The sequence below is a fragment of the Mustelus asterias genome, chromosome 19, assembly GCF_964213995.1.
Source record: "Mustelus asterias chromosome 19, sMusAst1.hap1.1, whole genome shotgun sequence".
In the NCBI taxonomy this organism is placed as follows: Eukaryota; Metazoa; Chordata; class Chondrichthyes; order Carcharhiniformes; family Triakidae; genus Mustelus; species Mustelus asterias.
Genome location: NC_135819.1, coordinates 61,414,399 through 61,434,687, shown reverse-complemented (window position 1 = coordinate 61,434,687; position 20,289 = coordinate 61,414,399). Strand labels below are relative to the sequence as shown.

The 20,289-nt window shown below is 44.1% G+C and overlaps 1 protein-coding gene across 1 annotated transcript in view; it reads left to right on the top strand.

Moving 5' to 3' along the window:
* sbf1 (SET binding factor 1) overlaps nucleotides 1-20,289 on the top strand; it is a 131,829-nt gene that overhangs the window by 80,995 nt on the left and 30,545 nt on the right. Inside the window, exons 16-23 of the mRNA XM_078234621.1 lie at nucleotides 2,062-2,321; nucleotides 2,828-3,000; nucleotides 3,641-3,714; nucleotides 3,954-4,149; nucleotides 7,022-7,134; nucleotides 7,897-8,072; nucleotides 9,119-9,255; nucleotides 9,955-10,159. Of these exons, the coding sequence (XP_078090747.1) occupies nucleotides 2,062-2,321; nucleotides 2,828-3,000; nucleotides 3,641-3,714; nucleotides 3,954-4,149; nucleotides 7,022-7,134; nucleotides 7,897-8,072; nucleotides 9,119-9,255; nucleotides 9,955-10,159 (1,334 nt within the window). The remainder of the gene's footprint in view (nucleotides 1-2,061; nucleotides 2,322-2,827; nucleotides 3,001-3,640; nucleotides 3,715-3,953; nucleotides 4,150-7,021; nucleotides 7,135-7,896; nucleotides 8,073-9,118; nucleotides 9,256-9,954; nucleotides 10,160-20,289) is intronic.

The window sequence follows — 20,289 nt, the reverse complement described above, 5'->3', positions numbered from 1 at the left end:
TTTACCTTTGTTGTTTGTACTGATACGTACCATGACCACTGGCTGTTCACCCTCCCCCTCCAGAATGTCCAGAACCTGCTCCGAGACATTCTTGGCCCTGGTACCAGGGAGGCAACATTCTGGAGTCTCGTTTGCAGCCACAGAAACACCTGTCTATTCCCCTTACAATTGAATCCTCTATAACTATTGCACTGACACACTTTTTACCCCTCCCCTCTGTAGCAGAACCAACCGCGGTACAACGGATTTGGCTGCTGCGGCTTTGCCCAGAGGTCATTCCCCTCAACAGTATCCAAAGCAGTATATCTGTTTTGCAGAGGAATGGCCACAGGAGATTCCTGCAATACCTGCCTATCTCTCTCGCTCTGTCTGGTGGTCACCCATTCCCTTCCTGCCTGCAGAATCTGAGCCTGCAGCGTGAACACCTCTCTACGTGCTATCCATGATACTCTCTGACTTGTGGATACTCCACAGTGTCTCCAGCCACCGCTCCAGCTCTGAAACTTGAGCTTCCAGGAGCTGTAGCTGGAGACAGTTCCTACCACATGCTGACAATGATCTACGAAAGGCGAATCATGTGTGACAAACTTGTTGGAACTTTTTGAGGATATTACTTGTAGCATAGATGAAGCAAAACCAGTAGGTGTGGTGTATTAGATTTTCAGCAGGCTTTTGATAAGGTCGCACACAGAAGATTAGTAAATAAAATTAGAGTGCATACACTCTAATTTTATTATTGAGGGATTGAGGAAAAAAATAACATGGATTGAGAATTGGTTGAGAAAGTAGGAATAAGTGGATCATTCTCAGGGTGGCATGCTGTTACGAGTGGAGTACCATAAGGATCAGTGCTGGGGCCATAATTGTTCGCAATATACATAAATTATTCGGATGTGGGGGCCAACTGGAATATTCCCAAATTTTCTGATGGCACCAAACTAGGTAGGAACGCAAGTTGAGGAGGGTGCAAGGAAGCTTCAAGAGGACTTGGACAAGCTAAGTGAATGGGCCAGAACATAGCAGATATAATATGACGTGAATAAGTGTGAAGTTAGTCACTTGTGTAGAAAAACCAAAGGCTAAATATTTAAATACTTAAGAGGTTGGGAAGTGTTAGTTGTCCAAAGCGACCTGGCCATTTCTGTTCATGAGTCACTAAAGTTAGCATGCAGATGCTGCAAGCAATTAGGAGGTAAATGGTATGTTGGCCTTCATCGCAAGGGAATTTGAATACAGGAGTAAAAATGTGTTGCTGCAGTTGTATGGAGCTTTGTGAGATTGCCCCTGGAGTTTTGTGCACAATTTTGGTCTGCTTATCTAAGGAGGAATCTACTTGTGATAAGGGGAGTGCAGCAGAGGTTTACCAGATTAATCCCTGGGATGGCAGGATTGTTTTATGATGCGGGATTAAGGAGACGAGATCTGTATTCCCTAGAGTTTTGAAGAATGAAGGATGACCTCATTGAAATTTATAAAATTACAGAGCGTGACAAGGTAAATGTAGATTGGGTATTTCCCCTGACTGGAGTGTCTAAAACCAGGGGACATAATCTCAGGATAAGGAGTAGGCTATTTAAGACAGAGATGCGGAGGAATTTTTTCATGCACAGAGTGGTGAATCTTTGGAATACTCTACCCCGGAAGGCTGTGGAAGCTCAATTAGTGCGCATATTCATGACAGAAATCAAAAGATCCTGGAGACTAAGGATATCAAGGAATATGGAGACAATGTGGGAAAGTGTCATTGGGGTAGATGATCAGGCATGATCTAATTGAATGGTGGAAAAGGCTTAAAAGGCTGAATGGCCTACTCCTCCTAATTCTTATGTTCTATGCCAGCAGTCATTTGTACTCAATGAAACCCCAGCCTGTGCGAGCTGTAGACAGTGAAACACCAGCATGTGCTGGCATTCACTCACAGACAGTGAATCCCCAGATGCAAAGGGAAGGATATTAATGGCAGTGAAAGAGTTATGTGATTGCTTATGTGTGAGATATGTTCCATAGTGAAATGTTGCACAGACTGATGCTGCAAGCATTCTGCCCATTGTGTTTTTGAAGGGTTGCGACAGTGATGAGAAGCAGCAGAGGTCAGCACTGGAAGTGGCAGCAGAACAATTACGCATGTGGCCAACCCGCAGCAAAGAGAAGCAGCAAGAACTAATTGATAAAGAGGAGAGCATAGTGTACAGTCAGGCCATTCATTATGGCAATCGCCTGACCTACCTGCTCTTGCCACTTGATACCAGCAAGAATCGCCTGCTCCGCAGTACTGCTGTTGGAGACTTGGAAAGCGTGAGCAACAGCTTTGTAACGAACAGGTCAGGATCAACATCACTCACTTTGTCATTGTTTCTTGGTGGTGCTACCAGATGGTGAAGCCCTAACCTTGGCTAATGTTTACTCGCATTGAAACCCCAGCCTCTGTTAGCTGTTGCTTTCAGACACAGTGAAAGCCCTGCCTATGCTCATGGTCACTCAGACACACTCTTAGCCCAGCTTGGGCTAGTAGTTAGAGACAATGAAACCTCAGCCTGTACTTGTGGTCACTCAGTGAAACCCAACCTCCAGTGCGGGTTACGCGAGACTGAGATATCCCAGTCTATGAAAGTAGAGTGGGAAAAATAGTCTCGGGATTCAGTGTAAAATTCTACTGAAACACATAGTGCAATACAAGGGACGTGTAATATTTTCTGTGTGGTCTCTGATCTTTGTGGGTTATATTAGGCTTGTGCCAGGTGATGCTGTTTTCTCACATTAATTTCTGGTGTGAGATACCATAGCAGAACTCTGTGCTGTGCCCTGATTGACCCTCTCTGTTCTCCAGTATTGCAGGCAGTGTGGCCGAGAGCTATGATACTGAAAGTGGGTTTGAGGATGCAGAAACTTCTGATGTGGCAAATTCAGTGGTTCGATTCATCAACAGATTTGTGGATAAAGTCTGCACAGAGAGCGGTGTCAGTAATGACCACTTGAAAGCACTTCACGCCAATTTACCAGGTAAGCTGAAATCTCCTGTCTGGCACATTTCGTTACCCTGTGGCGAGGGCTCAGGCTCATGGATGCTGTGTAACTGTGTAAGTACTAAAGCCCTCATTTTGTCCAGCAATAAACTGGCCCTGTCTGATAAAGTGCCTCAGACTAGTGCTGATGGGATAGTGTGGGGGGAGAATTTATTCTGTATGCAACCCATACTGTGTCAGCTCTGGGGAATGTTTGATGGGGCAGTGAAGACAGGCAATCACTTATCTAAAGAGAGAGAAAATGCTGGAAATATTTAGGTTAAGCAACTTCTGTAAAGAGAGAAAAAGAATTGATGTTTCAGATTGATGATGACTTTCACATTTTCAGCATCTGCAGTATTTTCCTTTTGAACCACTGTCTAACCAATTCTTAAATGTTGACATGGTTTCTGGTTTGTCGCTATCACTGGCCAAACATTTCACAACCCTTCGTATATATCAGTACATTGAAAAGAGTTTGTCCTGTCCTAAATCTGATATCATCTTCCCTTGTCCCAAACCCCTCAACTAGTGGAATCGGTCTCTGTACCTTCCGCCCCTTTATCTTGTATGTTGGCTGGAAAATCATTCTTTATTTCGGGATTCATGTTTTCATGTGTTCTATGTTTCTTTGACAGACATTGTACAGATGCACATTGAGACATTGGATGCTGTTCATCGAGAAAGCAAACGCCTTCCCGCTATTCAGAAGGTGAGCATATTCTCAGTTCATGGTGAGCTGTCTGTCACTCCGCACAACTATTCTAGTCATTCATGATTCTAATTCTGGCAAAGTTCATAGCTACTAATTCCACTTGTGGTATGTTTCAAATCAGAATTGAGTAGTAAGTCAGAATATTTCTTCAGTTGATTTGTGTTAAAATGCTCCTTTGTATGAAATTTAGTTTATTTTTGTCACTTAATGATTTCTCTCTTACTTGGTTCTGACAGCCTAAACTTCTGCGCCCTGCACTGCTGGTTGGGGAGGAACAGGTAATGGAAGCACTGAGAGTAATTCTGATGCCAGATGGACGAGAGGAATCAGTAAGCGGTTCCTTGGGAGGCCCACCCATCATGCCAGCAGAGGGTGCCATTTTCCTCACTACCTACCGCATCATCTTCAAAGGGGCGCCCCTTGAAACACTAGGTAAGAAGTCAGAAACACAGGTGCCATATCAGATCAGGTTTGGGTGCTATAAACTAGGATCTAATTGAGAGGTTAGGCCAGGTGATTTGTATAGAGTGAGTTACTGACCAGAAGTCTGATAATGGGGTCTGGGAAAGTTGGGGCAGGTTTTTATGTAGAATAACAGGAACACATGTGAATTACAGGCTGGAATCTAGTAGAGGGGCCTGGGGAATTTATATATAGAATTTTTTAAAATAAATTATTTATGGGATGTGGGTGTTGCTGGCTAGGCCAGCATTTATTGCCCAATCCTAATTACCCTTCAGAAGGTGGTGTGAGCTGCCTTGAACATGTAGTCCCTAAGGTGTAGGTACACCCACAGAGCTGTTAGGGAGGGAATTCCAGGATTTTGGCCCAGCGATGGTAAAGGAATGCTAATATATTTCTAAGTCAGCGTGGTGAGTAACTTGGAGAGGAACCTCCAGTGTTGGTGTTTCCAGGTATATACTGCTCTTGTCCTTCTAGATGGTAGTGGTCATGGGTTTGGAAGGCGCTTCTTAGGGAACCTTGGTGACTTCCTGCAGTGCATTTTGTAAATTGAACACACAGCTGCCACTTTGTTGGGAGCAATTGAATGTTTGTGTAAGGAGCAGCAATCAAGCAGGCTGCTTTGTCCTGGATGGTGTTAAGCTTCTTGAGTATTTTTGGAGCTGTAGTCATCTAGGCAAGAGGAGAGTATTCCGTTACACTCCTGATTTATGCCTTCTAGATGGTGGACAGGCTTTGGGGAGTCAGGAGGTGAGTCACTTGCCGCAGGATTCCTAGCCTTTAACTTGTACTGGTTGCCACAGTGTTTGTATGGCTCATCCTGTTCCGTTTCTGATCAATGGTAACCCCCTAGAATGTTGATAGTAGGGATTCAGTGATCGTAATGCCATCAAATGTCATGGGGCAATGGTTAGATGTTGGAGATGGTCATTGCCTGGAACTTGTGTGGCACGATTGTTATTTGCCACTTACCAGCGCAAGCCTGGATATAGTCCGGGTCTTGTTGCATTTGGACATTTTCTGCTTCAGTATCTTGAGTCGCGAGTGGTACTGAACTTTATGCAGTCATCAGTGAACATCCCCACTTCTGATCTTATGATGGAAGGACCTAAAGATGGTTGGGCCTGGGACACTATCTTGAGAACTCCTGCAGTGATGACCTTCAACCACGCAACTATCTTTTGTGCCAGGTATAATTCCAACCAGCAGAGGATTTTCCCCAATTCCCATTGACCCCAGTTTGCTCGGGCTCCTTGATGCCATACTCGGTCAAATGCTGCCTTGATATCAAGGGTAGTCACACTCACCTCGCCTCTGGCATCCAGCTCTTTTATTCATATTTGAATCAAGGCTGTAATGAGGTCAGGAGCTCAGTGACCCTAGTGGAATCCAAACTGAGCATCTGTGAGCAAGTTATTGCTGCGTAGGTGCCACCTGATTGTGCTGTTGATGGCCCCTTCCAACATTTTGCTGATGAACTTAAGTAGACTGATGGGGCAGTGATTGGCTGGATTGAATTTGTCCTGTTTCTTGTGTGCAAGACATACTTGGGCAATATTCCATATTGCCAGGTAGATGCCAGCGTTGTAGCTGTACTGGAACAGCTTTGCTAGGGACGTGGCAGGTACTAGAGCACAAGTCGTCAGTACTATTGCCAGAGTATTGTCAGGGTCCATAGCTTTTGCAGCACTAGTGCCGTCAGCCATTGCTTGATATCACGTGGATTGATTCGAATTGGTTGAGGACTGACATCTAGGACGCTCGGGACCTCCCGAGGAGGCTGAGGTGGATCATCCATTTGGCACTTCTGGCTGAAGATTGTTGCGAACGTTTCAACCTTATCTTTTGCACTGATGTGCTGGGACCTCCATCATTGCGGATGGGGATATTTGTGCAGCCCCCTCCTCCAGTGAGTTGTTTCATTATTCACCACCATTCACGCTGGATGTGGCAGGACTGCAGAGCTTAGATCTAGTCTGTTGGTTGTGGGATCGCTTGACACGCAAATAGTCCTGTTTTACCATTACCAGGTTGACAGCTCATTTTGGATCTGCCTGGTGTTGCTCCTGGCATGCCCTCCTGCATTTTTCATTGAACCAGGGTTGATTCCCTGGCTTGATGGTATTGATAGAGTGGAGTATATGCCAGACCATGATGTTACAGATTGTGGTTGGGTGCCATTCTGTTGCTGTTGTTGGCCCATGTCGCCTCATGGATGCTCAGACTTGAGTTGGTAGATCTGTTCGAAGCCATCCCATTTAGCATGGTGGTAGTGCTACACAACACGACGGTGGGTATCCTCAATGTGAAGACAGGACTGTGCGATAATCATTCCTACTGATACTGTCATTGACAGATGCCTCTGGGGCAATGGGTGCTTGGGAGTGAGTTACAAGCTAGAGTCTAATTGAGGGCTTCAGGTTAATGTAATGTGGGGATTCCCAAATGTAGCTCGTGATCCCAGATAAAATTTTGGGGTCGCAAATGCTGTGGAGCACCAAACCCACTGTTAACAGCTGCGAGGCCTCTGTAAATCCTGCTGTTTTTTCTGCTGGTGGGTGTGATCTAACTGACCAATTCCTGCTCTAAAAAAGGCAGTGCCAATCCCCCATTCTCACAGCCACTACACTTTCTCTCCTTGCACTCTGACTGCTCCCCCGTCACTCATCTGGCTCAGACTCTAGGATCAGGGCAATTTTTAAGCTTCAGGATGGGTTAACAGTGAGAGAAAGTTTTGGAAGCACTCACTGATGTAACGACTGCCTGTGTTTTTGGATTAGTAATTAGTAAGGAGACCCTGGATTTCTGGAGTACTATAAATTTTCTCTTTCCATTTTGTCAGCTGGAGAACAGACTGTGATTCGCTCGTTCCCTGTTGCCTCTTTTACCAAAGAGAAGAAGATTAACCAGCAGGAATTCCAGGATGTGCTCCAATTGCGTTCTTCCACATTTCAGGTAAGACTCATGGAGAGCATTGGCAGTGCTCATTGACTTTCATTTACCCGAAGAGCCTATTTTACAATCTGTAAATATCCATAAACTGGAGGGTCTGGGGATTAACACGTACTGAGCCAGTATGAATAAAGGATATTCGTGGATGAAGGTCCATCCAATTGACCCTACAGTCCCCCTTTTATAGCGTTTAATTTTATCTTAAAGGATTTCCACAGTTCTGCTGTATTTTGATTATTGTGATTAGCATCTTAATATTTGCCTTTTCTGATAAGTTTTGTTGGCCTCTTGATCTACTGTCTCACTTTAAATTAAGCAATTTCCCTTCCTCCCTTCCCACCACACTTTCCATTTACCAAATGGTTCCCTCTTAGCTTTGTTTTCCTTCATTTTATCTGGTTTGAAGTTTGTTTGATTTAAATCTATTTTTCTATTGAACTCTATTCTTTGGTATGCCATAGAGTGCTTCTGCCTGCTTACAGCTTGTGTCTGGAATTGATAGGGCAGGTGAGCCTTGTAACAGTTCTTGTTTCAAGGAGGTGCAATTAGGGGAGAAAATAACAAGGCAGGAATCTTGTATTTATCCCTTTATCAAAGTAACCATCTTCCCAGCACTTCCCTGTAAATATTGAGCCATGTTACCAAGATACTTAAAAACCAGAAAAAGAGTTTGTGTAATTTCTAGAGATGCCTCTCAAAAGGGGGTAGCCCCACCCTCAAAGTGTTGTTTCATCCGTAGACTTGTTCCTTTTTATTCCCTAACAGTTGATGAAGATCGCCTTTGATGAAGAGGTGGCATCTGAGATGGTGGAAATATTTCGGAAGCACATCCACAAACTGAGATACCCACAGTATGTGCACAACACCTTTGCATTCACTGTAGGCCAGTCGCCTAAGCAAGTTGTGGAGTCCAAGCAGAAGGAGAAGAATCCATCACTGAGGTGAGGCTGGGGGTGTGTGTGGGAACAGCCATGAACGGAAGTCAGCAGGGATGCTATCAGTAATGGTGGTGTGGTCTTCCAGCCCATTATGCTACCAAGTGTTAAACCCCCTGATTTCAATTGGTACCTAAAGATTGAAAAGCTCATCACCTGCTCCACATCCCCTGACACATTCAAACCCTTCTCAACAGGTATCTTGCCTGGCATGTGAGGGTGTTCAGTGCAGAGTATGGAGGGAGAAATCCTGCAACTGCTGCCCACAGCAAAGTACAGATGTTCCACTCAGAGCCTAGTACTTTAACATAATTCTTTTCTAATTTTGGCCAACTGTTCTAGTTCTTTTTATCCCCATCTATTGTGAAAAAATATGAAGCCCTTTCCCCTCTTGCAAGTTGTCTGTTCTCCAGGCAAGTTTAAACAGTGAACATTGGCTGAAAAAATGGGGACATCACATGCCTCTGGTGACTATGAACTCAAAACCACACCCACTGTGTTGGCACCCCATACCTGTTTTAAACCCCCACACCATTGGTGTCAGTGCACACCCCCCACCATCTGTATCAGGGCGCGTCAACATTTTTATTCTTCGTTTATTTGTGGGAAAATAGAAAGTACTAGTTTTCATGGCTAAAGGCACCGGGATATACCTGTCATGCAGCACCACAAAGGAAGATCCAAGGACACCAGGGGAAAGGGCTGAAGGTCTGTGGTGTAAATTGCCAGAGGTGTGCCCTTATCAGGTGTGTGCTGCTCAGACCTTGACTTATGCTCTCCCTGATTGGCCTGCCTCAAATTTAAGACTGACATCTGATGAATGACTAAGCAGTAAAATGTGTTTGGTGTGCTGTTTCTATAGTTCCTGGCAGGTGCATGGTCTTGAGTCAGTAGCAAGTCAAAATGTATAAAGACAGAGACCCATTGTCTTGCATGAGATTTGTACTGACCCTCTTATGGCTTAAACAATCTTCGGGAATTAATTGATATTAGCTATCAGTAGAAATCAACCCCTTTTGAAGTTAAAAATAGTTGTGATTCAATCTATTCAGAACCATGTCAAAGAATATCATGAAGAATGCAAAGAAGACAATTGGACGACAGTACGTGACCAGAAAGAAATATACGCCACCAACCTGGGACCAGCGAGCTACTCCCGCACACGGTGACAATCTAGACCAAATTTCTGGTATGTGGTCAGTCTGTATCTGGTAGCCGAGGCCTGCTAGTCATTGCTGGGTTTAGATATTAGCAAGTGGGACATGGGCTTTGTTGCCAGTGGAGATGCTTGTTAAATAAGCCTACATACATTCTGCTCTGTGTGAGAGCCAGAATTCAGGGAGCACTGCACTACAGTTGGGAGAGTAATAGCAGGAGGCAGTATTGAGTGTGTGCTGCATTTGGCTGTGAAAGCACTGCACTACTTGAGGGACAGTAATAAAGAATGTTGCACAGTCATTTTGGGGGAAGAGGGGGAGAATGTGGCTAAGACTAAGGGAAACTGCATTGTCTGAGGGGCCATAACGAGTGGGCATTGCATTCTCGGTAGGGTCATATTTGTTGTAGGCAAATACTGTGGCAGTGCTACACTATGAAATGCACAGTACTGTGGAAGTGCCGCCCTTTTGAAAGGTCACTATTGTTGGAGCGCTATACTGTTGGAAAATCACTGCTGAAGGGTTGCTGCACTCTGAGGGGCACTACTGATGGGATGCTACATTGCCCCTTGACAGTGCTGCACTCCCTCACTGTCAGCCCAGACCATGTAAAGGCACCCTGCATGTTCCTGCTCTATAGCTGTCCCACACTCCATGTGTCTATGTGAGAAACGACTCTTCTGCCCCCTCACTGATCTCGTCCCCTCCTGACATGCTGTTTCTTTCTGCAGTTTCAGAAGAGATAGAGCAGAGTGCACTGACACTTTCCACTACCATCAGATCAGATAAATCAACCATGAGCCACATGGTAGAGCGAGCTTGTTGCCGTGACTACCAGCGCCTGGGCTTGGGCACGCTCAGTAACAGTCTGACCAGATCGAAGAATGAGCCATTCCGAATAACTACAGTAAATCGCATGTATAGTGTCTGTAGGAGGTGAGTTTTCATAAAATCCAAGTCGGGTTCAGACAGTTTGTTGTTGTCGTTTGATCAAATCAACTTCCAAACTGCCCATAAATAATAGTTTAAGTGCAACATCAAAATATTTAGTGGCTGCCTATCCATATGCTTCCTCATATGACGTCTCAATACACTGCAAACATGCAAACACTTCCCAGCATGAGAAGTAAGACTGATATGCCCCTCAAACTTGTTTTAAAGACGGGAACCACATCTGCTATTTTCCAATCCTTTGGAATTTGGCTCAAGTCCAGCGATTGAGAAACATCTGAACAGGACTCTCAGTGGTTAATTCCTTCCAAATCCTGGGATAAATGGTGTCAGAGCCATGAACCTCTGGTACTTGAAGTTTGAACAATCCCCCCAATGTGCCCCTCATGAGACTATATATTTTGCATCTACATTTACCTTGAAACAATTTCTGGCTTTCTACCTCTATTTCTTTGTGAATGCTGTTGTACAATAACGTTTAAATATTTCAGCAATTTCTGAATTTATGAGCTCCATTTTTCCATTGTCAATTTGTGACAGCTTTTTTAACCTTTTGTTAATCCTGAGATACTTAGAGGATATCCTCTTGTTGCGCTATGTTTTGAGCTGTGTTTTCCTTGTGATTACATTTCACAACCCTCATTGGTTTCTTGCATTCCTCAGCCTATACTTAGGAATTCCCAGTCCTTATTTTTCCCAGAATATTTATACTTTTTAATTCACTCTTCTTACTTCCTAATTCTTTTCATATATTGATAATGTGCTAACATGATTAGAATATCGGTAGATCAATGCTAATACAGCTAATCAAGTCTTAAAGGTACAGACAGTGTGAGTGGAGAAAGCATTAAGCACAGGTTAAAGAGATATGTATTGTCTCCAGACAGGAAAGCTAGTGAGAGTTTGCAAGTTCAGGCAAGTTGTGGGAGTTACAGATAGTGTGACATGAACCCAAGAACAGGAAACTTGAGAAACTCGGCATCACCACCAGCAGCAACCAAGCCTCCCCCGGTACCACAGTAGAAAACAGTACCACTACAGGGAAGTCCATTGTCAACTTGTCGGACTACACACTTCAACCAGATGAAATCGAAGTTCTCAGCCGAGGGCTCAATTTTTGCCCCACCACCAAAATAGACCCCATCAGTCTCGCAGCAGACACAGAGGAATTCATCAGACGAATGAGGCTGCGGGAGTTCATCCACAAATCCCAAGAGGCCAACAGCAAACACAATGAGACAGCCAATGAACCGGAACAGCTGACAGCAAGATCTGCAGTGCATCCGAAGAGGAAAGAGTCGAATTGGACTCCTCCAGAAGGCCGCTGCCCTCGACTTGACATGTATGCCCAAGAGGTGCGTCAATACCAAATTCACCAGCCGCACTCACAAGACAGCCCCGAACATCACCCAAGCACAACACAACGACATCCACGCTCTCAAGACCAACCGCAACAGTGTCATCAAACCAGCAGACAAAGGAGGGGCCATTGTCATACTGAACAGAACGGATTACTGCAAAGAAGTGTACCGACAACTGAACAATGAGGAACACTACAGACAGTTACCCGCAGATCCGACCAAAGAACACACCCGTCAACTCAACACTCTGATCAAGACCTTTGATCCGGACCTTCAGAACACCCTCCGTGCTCTCATCCCACGTACTCCCCGCGTTGGAGATCTCTACTGCCTCCCGAAGCTACACAAGGCAAACACACCCGGCCGTCCCATCGTATCGGGCAATGGGACCCTGTGCGAGAACCTCTCCAGCTATGTCGAGGGCATCCTGAAACCCATTGTACAAAGAACCCCCAGCTTCTGTCGCGACACTACGGACTTCCTACAGAAACTCAGCACACATGGAGCAGTTGAACCAGGAGCACTCCTCGTCACAATGGATGTCTCGGCACTCTACACCAGCATCCCCCACGACGATGGCATTGCTGCAACTGCCTCAGTACTCAGCGCCGCCAACTTCCAGTTTCCAGATGCAATTTTACAACTCATCCACTTCATCCTGGACCACAGTGTCTTCACCTTCAACACCAGTTCTTCATCCAGACACACGAAGCAGCCATGGGGACTAAATTCGCACCTCAATATGCCAACATCTTCATGCACAGGTTCGAACAAGACTTCTTCACCGCACAGGTCCTTCAACCGATGCTATACACTAGATACATCGATGACATTTTCTTCCTTTGGACTCATGGTCCATGAAACAACTATATGATGGCCTCAACAAGTTCCATCCCACCATCAGACTCACCATGGACTACTCTCTGGAATCGGTTGCATTCTTGGACACACTCATCTCCATTAAGGACGGTCACCTCAGCACCTCACTGTACCGCAAGCCCACAGATAGCCTCACGATGCTCCACTTCTCCAGCTTCCACTCTAAACACGTTAAAGAAGCCATCCCCTACGGACAAGCCCTCCGTATACACAGGATCTGCTCGGATGAGGAGGATTGCAACAGACACCACCAGACGCTGACAGATGCCCTCATAAGAACAGGATATGGCGCTCAACTCATCGATCGACAGTTTCGACGCACCACAGCGAAAAACCGCTCCGACCTCCTCGGAAGACAAACATGGGACACGGTGGACAGAGTACTCTTCGTCGTCCAGTACTTTCCCAGAGCGGAGCCTTCAACATGTTGTTGATGAAGACGAACATCTCGCCAAGGCCATCCCCACACCCCCACTTCTTGCCTTCAAACAGCTGCACAACCTCAAAAAGACCATTGTCCGCAGCAAACTACCCAGCCTTCAGGAGAACAGTGACCACGACACCACACAACCCTGCCACAGCAACCTCTGCAAGACATGCCGGATCATCGACACTGATGCCATCATCTCACGTGAGAACACCATCCACCGGGTACACGGTACATACACTTGCAACTCGGCCAACGTTGTCTGCCTGATACGCTGCAGGAAAGGATGTCTGGAGACATGATACATTGGGGAAACCATGCAGACACTACGACAACGGGTGAATGAACACCGCTGAACAATCACCAGGCAAGACTGTTCTCTTCCTGTTGGGGAGCACTTCAGCAGTCACAGGCATTCAGCCTCTGATCTTTGGGTAAGCGTTCTCCAAGGCGGCCTTCACGACGCACGACACCGCAGGGTCGCTGAGCAGAAACTGATAGCCAAGTTCCGCACACATGAGGACGGCCTCAACCGGGATCTTGGGTTCATGTTACACTATCTGTAACCCCCACAACTTGCCTGGACTGGCAAAATCTCACTAGCTTTCCTGTCTGGAGACAATACACATCTCTTTAACCTGTGCTTAATGCTTTCTCCACTCACATTGTCTGTACCTTTAAGACTTGATTAGCTGTATTAGCATTGATTAGCTTGATTAACATTCCAATCATTATTTTGTAAATTAAGTTTGTGTCTCTGTATGCCCTGTTTGTGAGCACATCTCCCACTCCATCTGACGAAGGGCAGCGCTCCGAAAGCTAGTTCGATTCCCGGCTTGGGTCACTGTCTGTGTGGAGTTTGCACATTCTCCTCGTGTCTGCGTGGGTTTCCTCCGGGTGCTCCGGTTTCCTCCCACAGTCCAAAGATGTGCGGGTTAGGTTGATTGGCTATGCTAAAATTGCCCTTAGTGTCCTGGGATGCGTAGGTTAGAGTGATTAGTGGGTAAATATGTAGGGATATGGGGATAGGGCCTGGGTGGGATTGTGGTCGGTGCAGACTCGATGGGCCGAATGGCCTCTTTCTGTGCTGTAGGGATTCTAAGATTCTAGTGGCATTTGCTACCAAATAAACCTGTTGGACTTTAACCTGGCGTTGTTAGACGTCTTACTGTGTTTACCCCAGTCCAACGCCGGCATCTCCACATCAGAATTGGGTATTGCAGTGATGGGCTCTGGAAATATTGGATGCTATCGGGATGAGCTCTGGGAGAATTGGATACTCACAGTAAGAAGTTTAACAACACCAGGTTAAAGTCCAACAGGTTTATTTGGTAGCAAAAGCCACACAAGCTTTCGAAGCTCTAAGCCCCTTCTTCAGGTGAGTGGGAATTCTGTTCACAAACAGAGCTTATAAAGACACAGACTCAATTTACATGAATAATGGTTGGAATGCGAATACTTACAACTAATCAAGTCTTTAAGAAACAAAACAATGGGAGTGGAGAGAGCATCAAGACAGGCTAAAAAGATGTGTATTGTCTCCAGACAAGACAGCCAGTGAAACTCTACAGGTCCACGCAACTGTGGGCGTTACAAATAGTGTGACATGAACCCAATATCCCGGTTGAGGCCGTCCGCGTGTGTGTGTCGCTGAGCAGAAACTGATAGCCAAGTTCCGCACACACGCGGACGGCCTCAACCGGGATATTGGGTTCATGTCACACTATTTGTAACGCCCACAGTTGCGTGGACCTGCAGAGTTTCACTGGCTGTCTTGTCTGGAGACAATACACATCTTTTTAGCCTGTCTTGATGCTCTCTCCACTCCCATTGTTTTGTTTCTTAAAGACTTGATTAGTTGTAAGTATTCGCATTCCAACCATTATTCATGTAAATTGAGTCTGTGTCTTTATAAACTCTGTTTGTGAACAGAATTCCCACTCACCTGAAGAAGGGGCTTAGAGCTTCGAAAGCTTGTGTGGCTTTTGCTACCAAATAAACCTGTTGGACTTTAACCTGGTGTTTACCCCAGTCCAACGCCGGCATCTCCACAGCAGAATTGGATACTGCCAGGATGGGCTCTGGGAGTGTTGGATACTATAGGGATGAGATTTGGGAGAATTTGAAACTGTAGGAAACTGGGGGAATTGGGTATTGCAAAGGTAGACCTTGTATATTTTCTTGCTTTGAATTTAAATTCAAAGCATTTTGAGTAGAATGTCATGTGACTGCCACCTCAGAGCAAGACACAACTGTCCCAGACTTACTACTGACTTAGGTGGTCTTGCTAAACAGGGCAATCCTTTCCATCCTAAAATTTAGACTATTAGCACAGTTGTGTCTGCCCGGTAAACATCTTGTTCCCAGTAGAGATAAAGGCAATGTATCCCTTACACAAAAATGCACAAGAAGCTCAGGCCCTGGGAAATATCTCATCATCTTGTCATCATATTGCGTTTCAGCACCTGCACTAACTTTGAGAGAGTTTTTATCTGTTACCTCTAATCAAGAGTAAAAATAAGCCATTTGGCCTAATTGGTCTACGTCTGCATTTATGCTTCACATGAGCCTCCTCCCACCCCTTCCCGTCTAACCCTATTGCTCTTTCCATTTATTCCTTTCTCCTTCACATGCTTATGTCTTCTCCTTAAATGCATTTATTGTGTTTGCCTCAACCACTCCTTGTGAGAGTGAGTTCCACATTCTTACCACACACTAGGTAAAGAGCTTTCTCCAGAATTCAATGATTATCTTGTATATTCAGTGATTATCTTTTATGTATGACCTCTAGTTCTGGACTGCCCCACAAGTGGAAGTATTTTCCGAGTCGACTGTATCTCACTCTTGAATTGTCTATTAGTCACCCTTCAGCCTTCTCTTTTCTTGAGAAAAAGCCGCTCTCAGCTTGTTCATTTTTTCCGCTGATAGCTATAACCTCAGTTTTAGTACACCCCTTGTGAATCTTTTTGTTTCTTATACTCTGCATCTAAAGTCCTGTTTGTACCATGGAGACCAGAAACCTGTTTAGTGTTGCGTTGGTGATATGACCTAACCAAAGTTACTAAGTACTGAAAGGCATTTGCAGCACTAAAACAGGCCATTCAGCCTGTGGTGTTTATGCTTCGCAAAAGTCTCCGACCTCTTTCATTCATCGTACTAATTTATTATTTTCCTTTCACCCCTTCTGCTCCTGCTCAAACGCATCAATTCTCTTAATCTCAACTACTCGTGATCCCCTATTTATGGCCGCCCCTGCAAGAGGGAATGTTTTATGTTTTTTAATATTCTTTCATGAGATGTGGAAATCGCTGTTTAGGCCATCATGTATTGCCCATCCCCAGTTGCCCTTGAGAAGGTGGTAGTGAGCTGCTGCCTTGAACCGCTGCAGTCCGTGTGCTGTAGGAACAGTGCTGTTAGGATGGGAATTTCAGAACTGTGACCCAGCACTATGAATGAATGGTGATATAGTTCCAAGTCAGGATAATGTGTTATTTGGAGGGAACCTTTCAGGTGGTGGTGTTCCTATGCATCTGGTGTCTTTGTCCTTCTATGTGGCAGAGATTGTGTGTTTGGAAGGTGTTGTCAAAGGAGCCTTGGTGAGTTCCCTCAGTGCACAGTGTAGATTGCTATTGTACACTTCTGGTGGCGGCAGCGAATGTTCATTATGGTGAATGGGGTGCCAATCAATCTGACTGCTTTGTGCAGGATAGTGTTGAGCTTTTTGAATGTTGTTGGAGCTACACTCGTCCAGGCAAGTGGTGAGTATCCCATCACACTCCTGACTTGTGCTTTGTCAATGGTGGACAAGCTTTGGGGAGTCAGGAGGTGAGTTACTCACCACAGGATTCTGAGTCTCTGACCAGATCTTGTAGCCACAGTATTTACATGGCTGATCCTGTGCAGTTTCTGGTCAATGGTAACCTCTAGAATGGTGATAGTGGGGATTCAGTGAGGGTAATGCCATTGAGCATCAAGGAGAGATAGTTGGATTCTGTCTTGCTGATGATCGTTGCCTGGTGGATGTGTGGCCCAGATGTTATTTGCCGCATGTCAGCCCAAGCCCGAATATTGTCTGCACCTTGCTGCATGTAGACTGTTTTAGTATCTGTGAAGTCATGAATGGACCCTGAGGAACACTTGCAATGACGTCCCAGGGTTGAGATGACTGTCCTCCAACAAGCACAACCAATCTCCCTTTGTACTGGGAATGACTACAACCAGTGGAGAGTTTCCCCCCAATTCCCATTGATTTCAGTTTTGCTAGGGCTCCTAGATGCTACATTCGGTCAAATGATGCCTTGATATCAAGATTAGTCATTCGCACTCTTGCCTCTGCATTGCAGTTCTGTTGTCCATGCTTAGACCAAGGCAGTAATGAGGACAAAAGCCCCAAACTAAGTGTTAGTGAGGAGGTTACTGCTGAGTAACTGAAGCTTGATCGCACTGTGGACAACATTTTTCATCACTTTGCTGTTGATCGAGACTGGTCTATTGGGGTTGTAATTGACCTGGTTGAATTTGTCCTGCTTTTTCTGGACAACTTTGTTTTTAGCTTATCAAACCCTTTCATTGAAGATCTGTGTCAAGCTACCACCAACCGTATCTTTTCTAGAGGAGAGCCTCAACCTATTCAATCTTTCGTGATAGGCATAACCTCTCCATTCTGGTGTCTTTCCCGTAAATAATTTTTTCACCTTCTCCAGTGCTTTTATACCTTTTCTGTAATATGATGACCAGACTATTCATTGTACTTTGTGTGGTCCAAACAAGATTTTCTACTGTAACTACTGTGCTTTTCAATTCTGCCCCTCCAGGAATGAGGCACAGTGCTTTGTTTGCCTTTGTTTTATGACCTTCTTGACCCTGTCTCTACTTTTAAGATTTGAGTATCCGTGCCTTCATTCCTCCACCCCATTTTGGACTTTACTTTCCAAACATGTTGGCACCATATCCTTCCCACAGAATGCAACACCTCAAACCTTTTTGTTTGTTCAAGGTGTGGGCCTTACTGGCTAGGTCAGCATTTTTGCTCATCCCTAACTGACCTTGAGACGGTGATAGTGAGCTATCTTCTTAAATTTCTGAAGTTCATGTGGTGTAGATACTCCCACAATGCTGTTGGAAAGGGAGGTCCAGGATTTTGATCCAGCAATAGTGGATCAACAGCGATACAGTTCCAAGTCAGGATAGTGGGTCCTCCAGTGCATCTTGCAGATGGTGCATGCAAGAGCTATACTGAAATTTATTTGCCAATTATACCTCCATTCTGCAGGTTTATTAATAACTTGTATTTCGTTGTAAGCTTTTTCAATATTAGCCAGAAGCCCCAATTTGAACTGGTCCACATATTTTTGAATTATATCTGCAATTCCCAAGTTAAAATCATGAATGTAAATTGTGAACAACTGTGGTCCAAGCACCAATCTCTTTGAAACATTTTTGGTTTCTCAATTATCTCCTTCCTTTATCTTGCATATCATTATATCTTTTATTATCCGTTCTGACATCATTCCCACCCTCGTAATCTCCCTCATAAATACAGAGGCATAATAACCACTTAATAATTGTGCTATTATACTGAGGTTTTCTTATACATTTCTTAATGTTCCTATCATTGTCTAGATTTATGTATCTGTAAAACAATTTGCCATTTCTTCCTATGTTCTTTGATTTTACAATTTCTCTTTTTTCCCCAAATTGTTTTTTTAAACTTCACTTTCCCTCTCGTTGTCCTCCTCTTTATTGCCTATATATTTGGTGTGTGCCATTTTATTTTGTTTCAATTTTACTTTGATCGCTTGATGAATATTTCTCCTGAATATTTCTCAATTGAACACCTTTTTAAAAATTTCCTTTGTTAGTTGAAAAGCTAACCATAAATCCTTACTCTGTTTTCTTTGTAGCTAGCTTGCTATCCATTCCGCCACTTGTCCCCTACCTCCGCATGAGTCAATTATATGTGCCTTGTTGAAGGCCTTCTGAAAATCTAAACACGTTACATCAACTACTTTATCTCAACCTACTCAAATTCAATATGGCTGGTCAAGCATGACAGTTTCTTTTGAAATCAGTGCTCACTATGCAAACTTGATTTTCCAGATGTTTGCCCATTACAATTCTGTTATTTTTCCTAGCAGTGGCGTTAAGCTAACCGGTGTTCCCTGGACTTGCCTATGCCCCTTTTTAGGAATAACATTTGAAAGATAGGAATAACATTAGCTGGTCAAACCTTTGGCATGATTTTATTTTCAAAATTTTTTTATTCATATAATGGTTTCTCTGCTGTCTCTTATCTGACTTTTGATTGGATGCAATCCATTCAGATCAGGGATTTATTCCTCTCCATTTTTGGTTTCTCAATTATCTCCTTCCTTTATCTTGAGTATCATTATATCTTTTATAGTCCCTTCTGACATCATTCCCACCCTCATAGTCTCCCTCGTAAATACAAAGGCATAATAACCACCCTTAATAATTGTGCTATTATACTGAGCTTTTCTTATACATTCCTTAATGTTCCTATCCTTGTCTAGATTTATGTATCTGTAAAACAATTTGCCATTTCTTCTTATGTTCTTTGATTTAATTTTACAATTTCTCTTTTTTCCCCAAATTGTTTTTTTAAACTTCACTTTCCCTCTTGTCCTCTTTATTGCCTATATACTTGGTGTGTGCCATTTTATTTTGTTTCAATTTTACTTTGATCGCTTGATAAATATTTCTCCTGAACACGATTGAACACCTTTAAAAAAAATTCCTACTTCTGTTCCATCTCTTTGTCAAAATATTTCTCTGGTTTATCATTTCTAGTTCTTCTCTCAACCATCTTTCTTCGAATATCCTACTTTGGCTTTGTCTTGTTCCTTCATCATTACTTGAAACCCTACATTGTAATTACTGTTACCTAGATATTCCCTACACTTGTTTCGGTTATCTACTTTGGTTCACTTCCCATCTCTAGATCCAAAAATAAATCCAGAATACACGCAAACTCTTCTTCCCATTTACCTGCACTTTCTTGCCAATTTATTTAAGGTTCGTTGAATTGCCCCATTTTATTCTATGTCTTTTACTCATTCCTTAATTTCCCCTCCATTATTAGGCAAAAGGTGGAATGCCCATTAATGTGAGTGATCCAATCTTAGGGGGAGATGGTGATTTAGTGGTAATGTCACTGGGCTAGTAATCCTCTGGGGACACAGTTCAAATCCCACATGGGTTTCACCCAGCTGGGGAAATTCAAGCAAATCAGAAATGGTGACCATGAAACTATCTTTGAGTGTCATGAAAACTTATGTAGTTCATGAATGTCCTTTAAGGGAGAAAATCTGCCATCCTTAGCTGGTCTGATACAGTGGTCAATGTAGTTGAGGTTTAATTGCCCCCTCAGTTCAATAATAATTAGGGGTGGACAACAAATGCTGGTTTGTCAGTGATGCCTCCATCTT